Source organism: Heteronotia binoei, chromosome 10, assembly GCF_032191835.1.
Source record: "Heteronotia binoei isolate CCM8104 ecotype False Entrance Well chromosome 10, APGP_CSIRO_Hbin_v1, whole genome shotgun sequence".
NCBI classification, from domain to species: Eukaryota; Metazoa; Chordata; class Lepidosauria; order Squamata; family Gekkonidae; genus Heteronotia; species Heteronotia binoei.
The window spans coordinates 754236-764209 of NC_083232.1; the positions used below are offsets into that span (position 1 = coordinate 754236).

The 9974-nt window shown below is 51.4% G+C and overlaps 1 protein-coding gene across 1 annotated transcript; it reads right to left on the reverse strand.

The window, feature by feature from the left end:
• Positions 1 to 1156: 1156 nt before the first annotated feature.
• On the reverse strand, positions 1157 to 3046 carry MRPS12 (mitochondrial ribosomal protein S12). The gene is made up of 2 exons (XM_060248218.1): positions 2500 to 3046; positions 1157 to 1817 (listed from the first exon to the last, which is right to left on the reverse strand). The coding sequence occupies exons 1-2, from the start codon at positions 3044 to 3046 to the stop codon at positions 1423 to 1425; spliced, it is 942 nt and encodes a 313-aa protein (XP_060104201.1). The 3' UTR covers positions 1157 to 1422.
• Between the last annotated feature and the right edge of the window lie 6928 nt (positions 3047 to 9974).

The following is a 9974-nucleotide window of genomic DNA, read 5'->3' on the forward strand; positions in this document are numbered from 1 at the left end:
TTCACAGGCAGCACGAGCCATGCAGTGCAGCTCCGTGGCCCCTGACATGCCGCTGAGAAAGATCCCAGGAGATCTCGGGAGAGGAGGGAATGCTCCGTCTTTTGCCCGTTTCCCACTCTTGGTAGAGGACAGGGTGTGTCGGCGGGGGGAGGGGGGTGTCACGTGGTGAGCCAGCTGGCCCTGGGACCCTTTAACTGGGTTGTTCGCAGAATCAGAGCCGGGAGAAGCAGCTGCAGGTGTTGCTGTGGATGGGTGGCCAGCAACCAGTGAGCACCACAGCCCAGGACAGGTGACTGCAATTTGGATGATACCATCATGTGCCTCAAGAGGGTATGTGGCGGGGCCCTTTCCCCAGGGCTGCATATGCAGACCCTGCCCACGGCTGAGCCTAGCACGGCACTTGCACTCACTTGCCATGGCTGGCTAGCTCACATAACTCAGCTTAGAGGGAACACTGGTCCCTGGCGCTAGAATCTGTGCTCAGGGACAGGACTGGTAGCCCCCTGGAGGAGCAGGTGTGTTCTAGGACTGGACTGACAGCCCCCAGAGTGGAAGGATGGTCACTCCAATCCAGGACCACCCCTTACCCACTATCAGGAGTCCAGATCTGCTGACAGACATTGGTTTCTTCAAGGATGGGGGGGGGGGGTGTTGAGGCAGGGAATGGAATTCCTGTGGCCTGCCCCCCTCCGCCCCCTGCCCGAGATGGATGCTGGACTCCACACTGCAAACCCACCGACTGCCAGCTGGCCACTGCAGAACTCATGGCCTTAGGAGACAGACAAGTGCTGCCATTCTCACCTGGCAGCCAGCTGCTGCAGAGCAAGCGTGGTTCAGGATGGTTCTGTTCGTTTGACTATATAACTCGTAAGATGGAGGAAAAGTGCCAAGAAGGACTGGTTTCTCTATTAGTGTTTTTTGAAAACTAAAATCTTGCAGCACACAAGGGCCTTGGGAGAGAAAGCAGGGAGTGCCACAGCAACACTCGAGCGCAGCTGTTTCTGACATGTTTTGGAGAGGGAAGGAAGAAGTACCTGCTCTGCATGCTGCAGGGGGAGGGGACCAACTCTTTCTGCCTGAGACTGGAAAGCAGCACCCCTTCCCCCTGAGCTGTACCCATCACCCTAAAAAAGGCTGGTCAAAAAGGAAAAGTCAATTGAGCAAAACTGAGGTTTTATGGCAGAGAAACTACAGAAACTGCATGCAGCTGAGACTGACACAGGTCAGAGACAGGCTGGACAGATGGAGGCTGAAACACACTCGAGTCTGTGCCAGACGAGAAACCCAAGCCTTGGTGCTGCTTTATTCTGACTCAACTGTCTTCACCCCAGCAGATATAACGCCATTCCAAAAAAAACGGGAAGCCACAGTCAGACGTGGTGACGGGAGGGCAGGGCTCAGTCAAGAGGCCCTCTCGCGAGCTCACTTCTTCTTGCCAACATGGGCACAGTCATACTTGCCACGTACCACCTTGAGCTTGACGCCAGGCAGGTCCTGGGTGCGACCCCCCTCCACCATGACAATGTTATGTTCCTGGAGATTGTGGCCCTCGCCAGGGACGAAGGCAATGGCCTCCTTGCCTGTGCTAAGGCGGACGCGGACACACTTCCGGTTGGCTGAGTTGGGCTTCTTGGGCTTGCGGATCAGCGTCTTGAGCACCACCGCCTTCAGCTGCGGGCATCCATCCAAGAGGCCAGGCTTCGGAGGGGGCAACTTGTGGCGACCCAAGCGGTGCATTTGGTTGAGGGTGGCCATGGAGGCGCTTGCCGGTCTTGCTGAAGCCAACACTGGAGGCTGAAGAAGGGCAGCAGAAGAACCTGTGGGAGGGAAAGAGGGACATCAGGAGAGCGCGGCAGGATCGGGCCAGGGAAGCGCCTCTAGTCCAGCATCCCATCTCACTCAGTGCCACTCGACCAGTTCCTCTGCAGGGCCAACAAGAGGGCATAACGGCCGAGTCCTTCCCCTGCTGTTGTCTTCAGATGCCTCTGAATGTGGAGGTTCCCTGCAGCCACCAAGGCTAGTAGGTCTGGATAGGCTTATCCGCCATGAGGCTATCTAAACCCCTTCCAAAGCTGTTCCTTCCTCTGGCCGTCATTACACCCTCTGGCAACAACGCCCACGCTCCAGTCACTCTCCGGGAAGAGCAGTTTCTATTTTTGTCCGTCCTGACCCTCCTGCCCACCAGCTTCATTGGATGCCCTCGAGAGAGAGAGAAAATGCTCCTTGCCCTCCCCCTCCACCACCTCCAGGCCCACCGTCCTTTCCCCCTGGGAGGGCTGCTGTGACCCCCGCCAGCGCCCTTGTGGAGACCGGGGGGCGGCAAGCAGCACTGCCCACAGCGCCCCACACAGGCATGGCCCGGCCCTTCCCTTCCCTGTTGCTCCGCAGCAGCAGAGAGCTCCCCTTCCCCGGGCCGGGCCAGGCAGGCGCTTCCTCGGAGCTCCCTGCAGCTGCGGCGGAGGCAGGCGGGCCCCTCCCCTCCCCGGCCAGGCCACCTACCCAAGCGCAGGGGGGCCCCCAAGGCCCTCAGCCGGGCGAAGGAGGCCATCCCAGGCCCGGGAAGAAAGAAGCGGCTGCTGTGGAGCCCCGAGGGCCTCTCGCTCCCTTCAGGCCTCCTTCCGCGCCCAGGACGACTTCCGGAGGGGAAGAGCCACTGCGCCTCTCTGGTTGGCCACCGCACCCGCCACTCAGGCCCCTCCTCTTCCGATTGGGCGCGGCGCCGCAGGAGGCGGGAGGAAGACAGGAAGTGGGTTTTCAAAGGCCAGAGCGGCGCTTCCGGATGAGGGCTCTTCCGCTTCCGGGCGTTCCAAGAGCCGGAAGAGGCGGCATCAAGAGGCGGGGCTCCTCCTCTGGTGGGTTCCGGCGCGCAGGCTGGCCGGGTTGCCAACCTCCAGGGGTCGACCAGGAGAAAACCCGACTGTTTCCGGGATTCGCCGCCTCCGCCGAAGAAGTCCCTGGACGCGGCCTCGTCTCGCGCCCTCGGAGAAGCGTGGAGCCCCGCTGCGGATACTCGCGAATTCATAAGCAAATGAATGTAAAACGTCATTCCACAGATAGATCCGAGCGGGCAGCCGCGCTGCTCTGGAGCCGCTGAACAAAGCGGGGGGCAAGAGGCGCCTTTCAGACCGACCCGTTTTTACTGAGAACGGCGCTTTCGTGTGCTCTTTTGAGCCCACTTCATCAGAGGAGGCATCCAGCACAGGGAGCAGAGCCCTACAGAGCTGAGCAGAGCCGTACAGAGCTGGTAGGCAGCGGCCCGGAATGCAACATGGCGCAGATTTCAGAACCAACGACAGTGAAGTAGAATTATCTGGTAGGCAGGGGTTGAGAAGGTAAGATGCTACAATGGCAGAATACAAATGGAGCAGACCTTTGATCTGAGTAGCAGGAGCATTCCACTAAGGTCCAGAGAGTCCATTCACTTCCATGTAGATCTCCTCAGTGAATGGCTTGGAAGGGCTCCCGTGGAGACACCGCCTCTCCCGGCCGGCCTGCTCCCCATGAATGGGCTCCCTGTGGGGGCCTCCCCTCTGCTTGCTCCCTCCTTAGTGATGCCTGGAGAGATTGCACCTGGCCAGGAGCACTGTGGCCTCCCCCCCCCCCTCCGAAATCAGTCTTGCAGCCCAGGGAAAAAGTTGCCTCGGAAACGGCTGCTGTGGGAAGGTTTTCCTTTAGTCCGCTTCTGAATGAAATGCACCAGGGGGCAGTGCAACAGCCAGTAATGTGCATAGCAGCACTTTTGGTTTGGGTTCCGGAGAGGTTTGTAGTAACTAGTGGACGGTTTTTTCCCCTAGATTTAGGCCAGTCTTTGCGACTGTGTGGTATATAAGAACATAAGAGAAGCCATGTTAGATCAGGACAATGGCCCATCCAGTCCAACACTCTGTGTCACACAGTGGCAAAAAAAAATTATATATATATATACACACACACACATATACACACTGTAGCTAATAGCCACTGATGGACCTCTGCTCCATATTTTTATCTAACCCCCTCTTGAAGGTGGCTATACTTGTGGCCACCACCACCTCCTGTGGCAGTGAATTCCACATGTTAATCACCATTTGGGTGAAGAAGTACTTTCTTTTATCTGTTTTAACCTGTCTGCTCAGCAATTTCATCGAATGCCCACGAGTTCTTGTATTATGAGAAAGGGAGAAAAGTACTTCTTTCTCTACTATCTCCATCCCATGCATTATCTTGTAAACCTCTATCATGTCACCCTGCAGTCGACGTTTCTCCAAGCTAAAGAGCCCCAAGCATTTCAACCTTTCTTCATAGGGAAAGTGCTCCAGCCCTTTAATCATTCTAGTTGCCCTTTTAGACTTTCTCCAATGCTATAATATCCTTTTTGAGGTGCGGCAACCAGAACTGCACACAGTACTCCAAATGAGACCGCACCATCGATTTATACAGGGGCATTATGATACTGGCTGATTTGTTTTCAATTCCCTTCCTAATAATTCCCAGCATGGCGTTGGCCTTTTTTATTGCAAACGCACACTGACTTGACATTTTCAGTGAGTTATCTACCACGACCCCAAGATCTCTCTCATGGTCAGTCTCTGCCAGTTCACACCCCATCAACTTGTATTTGTAGCTGGGATTCTTGGCCCCAATGTGCGTTACTTTGCACTTGGCCACATTGAACCTCATCTGCCACGTTGACGCCCACTCACCCAGCCTCAACAGATCCCTTTGGAGTTCCTCACAATCCTCTCTGGTTCTCACCACCCTGAACAATTTAGTGTCATCCGCAAACTTGGCCACTTCACTGCTCACTCCCAACTCTAAATCATTTATGAACAAGTTAAAGAGCATGGGACCCAGTACCTAGCCCTGCGGCACCCCACTGCTTACCGTCCTCCACTGCGAAGACGGCCCATTTATACTCACTCTCTGCTTCCTATTACTCAGCCAGTTTTTGATCCACAAGAGGACCTGTCCTTTTACTCCATGACTCTCAAGCTTTCTAAGGAGCCTTTGATGAGGAACTTTATCAAAAGCTTTCTGGAAGTCAAGGTAAACAACATCTATCGGGTCTCCTTTGTCCACATGTTTGTTCACCCCCTCAAAGAAATGTAACAGGTTAGTGAGGCAAGATCTTCCCTTGCAGAACCCATGCTGAGTCTTCCTCAATAACCCGTGTTCATCAATGTGCCTACTCATTCTGTCCTTGATAATGGTTTCTACCAACTTTCCCGGTATTGAAGTCAGACTGACTGGCCTGTAATTTCCCGGATCTCCTCTGGAACCCTTTTTAAAGATGGGGGTGACATTTGCTACTTCCAGTCCTCAGGAATGGAGGCAGATTTCAATGAAAGATTACAGATTTTTGTTAGAAGATCCACAAGTTCAACTTTGAGTTCTTTCAGAACTCTCGGATGTATGCCATCCGGACCTGGTGACTTATTAGTTTTTAATTTGTCTATCAGTTGTAGGACCTCCTCTTTTGTCACCTCAATCTGACTCAGGTCTTTCAACACCCCTTCCAAAATTAATAATTCCCAGCATGGCGTTGGCCTTTTTTATTGCAAATGCACACTGTCATGACATTTTCAGTGAGTTATCTACCATGACCCCAAGATCTCTCTCTCGGTCAGTGGCCTTTAGTGATGACAGTTAATTTTCTTAACACTTCAGCCTGTTTCTTCCTCCATAGGTTGTTGTTTCTCCTGTGTTACCACACTGGTTATCTGCAGGGCTTTTATTATAGGGCCTACTGTAAGCTCTTGGAGGATTGGCTACATCAGGGATGTGTGGCCTAACAGGCAAAGGAGTTCCTGCTAGAAAAAAAAGCCCTGGCTATCTGAGAGAAAGGCTAGAACCCCTGACCTCTCCTGCCACCTTCTGCATCTGGTTCCAGAATGATTTGTAACCAGATTTGCAGCAAGCAGCTCTCTCACCCAGCTCCTCCCTCCCCCCTGTAATTTGCCTTCAGACGATGTAGCGTAAGCAAGGTGAGAGAGTCTTCGCTGGATCCAGCCTTGTAGAGGCAATGTGTGATTTTGTGTCAGATGAATTCTTCATAGGTCATTTCAGACAGTTTTTGCATCATTGGCTGTTTTGGAGGGATTCTCACCAACATTTTTGCAGTTCAGCTTTTCAGCTGGGGATCCCTCTAAAAATCTCTCTGGCTCCACTGCTTGGCTGCTGGGCTTCAGCCCCCTCAGATGAACGAAGTGGATTCCCAGGCAGCAGAAATGTGCACAGCAGAGGGGAAGGGAAAAGTATGGCCATGGACTTAAAGTGCCATTAAATGGAATGAGCGCAGTCTGTGACGTTTCCACGCCACACTCAGAACAGGAAGCACAGACAATATTGGCAGGTGCCAACACCAAGGCCACACAAGCCATGTTCTAATAACGAAGAAAATGTCAATGTTATTTAGTACCCAACTGACAGGCAAACTGAGTGGACATTTCCACATAAAAGGAGGGATGAGGGTGTGGGGGCCAGAGAGCCAGAAAAAGGTTTAAGTTGGGTACATAAGAGAAGCCATGTTGGATCAGGCTAATGGCCTATCCAGTCCAACACTCTGTGTCACATAAGAACATAAGAGAAGCCATGTTGGATCAGGCCAGTGGCCCCTTCAGTCCAACACTCTGTGTCACATAAGAGAAGCCCTGTTGAATCAGGCCAATGGCCCCTCCAGTCCAACACTCTGTGTCACATAAGAACATAAGAGAAGCCCTGTTGGATCAGGCCAATGGCCCCTCCAGTCCAACACTCTGTGTCACATAAGAACATAAGAGAAGCCATGCTGGATCAGGCCAATGGCCCATCCAGTCCAACACTTTGTGTCACATAAGAACATAAGAGAAGCCACGTTGGATCAGGCCAGTGGCCCCTCCAGTCCAACACTCTGAGTCACACAGTGGCCAATAAGTGCATGTGTGTGCGTACACACATATATATACATATACTGTGGCTAATAGCCACTGATGGACCTCTGCTCCATATTTTTATCCAATCCCCTATTGAAGCTGGCTATGCTTGTAGCCGCCACCACATCCTGTAGCAGTGAATTCCACATCACCCTTTGAGTGAAGAAATACTTCCTTTTATCCATTTTAACCTGACTGCTCAGCAATTTAATTGAATGCCCACAAGTTCTTGTATTCTGAGAAAGGGAGAAAAGTACTTCTTTCTCTACTTTCTCCATCCCATGCATAATCTTCTAAACCTCTATCATGTCACCCCGCAGTCGACGTTTCTCCTAGCTAAAGAGCCCCAAGCGTTTAACCTTTCTTCACAGGGAAAGTGTCCCAACCTTTAATCATTCTAGTTGCCCTTTTCTGCACTTTTCCCAGTGCTATAATATCTTTTTTTGAGGTGCGGTGAACAGAATTGTATACAGTATTCCAAATCAGACCGCACCATTGATTTATACAGGGGCATTATGATACTGGCTGATTTGTTTTGAATTCCTTTCCTAATAATTCCCAGCATGGTGTTGGCCTTTTTTATTGCAATCGCACACTGTCTTGACATTTTCAGTGAGTTATCTACCATGACCCCAAGATCTCTCTCTTGGTCAGTCTCTGCCAGATCACAACCCATCAACTTGTATTTGTAACTGGGATTCTTGGCCCCAATGTGCATTACTTTGCACTTGGCCACATTGAACCTCATCTATCACGTTGATGCCCACTCACCCAGCCTCAACAGATCCCTTTGGAGTGCCTCACAATCCTCTCTGGTTCTCACCACCCTGAACAATTTAGTGTCATCTGCAAACTTGGCCACTTCACTGCTCACTCCCAACTCCAAATCATTTATGAACAAGTTAAAGAGCATGGGACCCAGTACCGAGCCCTGCGGCACCTCACTGCTTACCGTCCTCCACTGCGAAGACTGCCCATTTATACTCACTCTCTGCTTCCTAATAATTAGCCAGTTTTTGATCCACAAGGGGACCTGTCCTTTTACTCCATGGCTCTTGAGCTTACTAAGGAGCCTCTGATGAGGTAGCTGTGTTGATCTAAAGCAGCAGAACAAAGTTCAAGCCCAACAGCACCTTTACGGCCCACAAAGTTTTATTAGGTATAGGAGGCTTCCGTGTGCACTTTGTTGCTCTCAAAGGTGCCACGGGACCTGGACTTTGTTCTGCTGCTTCAGATCAACACGGCGACCCACGTGAATCTATCTTCATGGGAGGCACTACATTAAACCACAAGGAATGAAAAAGACTTCCTGAGAGAGACTGCTATGGGTTTTTTTAAAAAAATCCGGTCTTGTTCTCTAACATGCTTTTCTAATAAAGTCACAGGAAGGATGCCCTGCATCTTTTTCTGTCAGGGAACTAATCCGATTCTCCCCCTTTCAAGGAGGATAAAGGGAACCAGATGGCCAGCTAGCCTCGCTGACCACCCCGACTTCTGACATCTGGGACAGGTGGGGGGGGGGTCCACTGGGGTATAGCTGCCGGGGGGGGGAGGGGGAAACGCAAATTTTGGTCAGCAGATTCTGACTGATGGAACAAGGTCTCTCCTGTTTGGATGTGAACTCGTCCTGATGGGGCTGGGGCTGGCTTAAAGGGGCACAAAAGCCCTCTGCCTCTGTAGGAAGGAATGTTTGCCTGCAGTGCTGAGGGAGCCCCTGGAAACTGGGAGTGGGGAAGCAAAACAGCTACGCCAGAGGAGGTTTCTAATTATAGTAAATGCCAATAGAGCCAGGTGTGCAGCCATCTTGGTCTGAAGAACTAAGCTGGAGCCCAAGAGCACCTTTAAGATGCCCTGCTAGAGTGTCCTGACTGGGTTGGGGCTGAAAATAAGCCAGACGCATGTGGGGATTTGTGCTGCCGTGGGGCTGGGCAGACAGTGGGCTGCTGTCTGTGCAAAGAAATGAGGTGGCAACCAAGGTTCCCTCTAAGCAGCAGCGTCTTGTGAGCAGAAATTCTACTTTGTGAGCTCCTGGCCTTAAAGTTGTGAGCTGCTGCATCAGTTATTGTGCTCTGGGGTCCTCCTTCCTGAGCTAAGACAAAAATGTGTGAGCTGGAGGCTAAAAATCTGTGAGCTAGCTCACGCTCACTCAGCTTACAGGGAACACTGGTGGCAGCCGCCCACTCCCACCCCCCATCGGCAGGCATAGTGGCCCTGAACCAGGAACAGTCCACTTGAAAAGATGTGCTGTGTGACTGTGCAGCCCCCAAGAACCAGGCAGCTCGCACCAGTGGGGCAAAGTCAGTGTCTGAAGCGGAGCAGCTGAGGAAGAAAAGGGTGGGGGCTAGGGAGCTGAAGGGAATATTCTGGGTTTTAATCGCCTTGTAAAAGGTAATTGCAAAACTTGGTGTGTGAAAGGTAATTAGTGAAGAGAAAGGTAACTTAGTTTAACTTGGATTAAGCCGGCTGAAGCTTAATCCAATTACTTGTATTCAGGTGTTGGTCTGAAGCAGCAGTTGGAATCCAGCGGCACCTTTAAGCCCAACAGAGCTTAATTCAAGGTCTGAGCTTTCCTGCATGTGCATACAAAAGCTTATCCCTTGAATGAAAACCTTGCTGGTTTTAAAGGTGCCGCTCAACTTGAACTTTGTTCTGGTTCTACTGCAGCGATTATATAGCTGCTGCCGGATGATTCTTTCCGCAAGCAGCCATTTGCTGTCTGCCTGCTGCACTGTCAAGAACCTTTTGGAAAAAGAAGTGGATGAGAAGAATCCGGTCCCTTGGAAGACATGAGAAGGGGGACTGAATTCACCACGGAGAATTGCAAACAAGACCCGACTGCTTAACTCTGTTGCATTTCCTGCTTCCTGCCCTGTTATTTATTTATAAACTGGATTTATAAATCGCTTAATCCCTGGGTATTTAGGGCTCTGAGCGATAAAACAACAACAGTAAGAATGTCATTTTAAAACATTCCAGTTGTCAAATTAATTCAAATAAGTTCACAAAGTAGAGGATACCTCTACCCTTGATCCCTTCCAGTCTGGCTTTCATCCTGGCCATGGGGCGGAGACTGCTTTGGTTGCC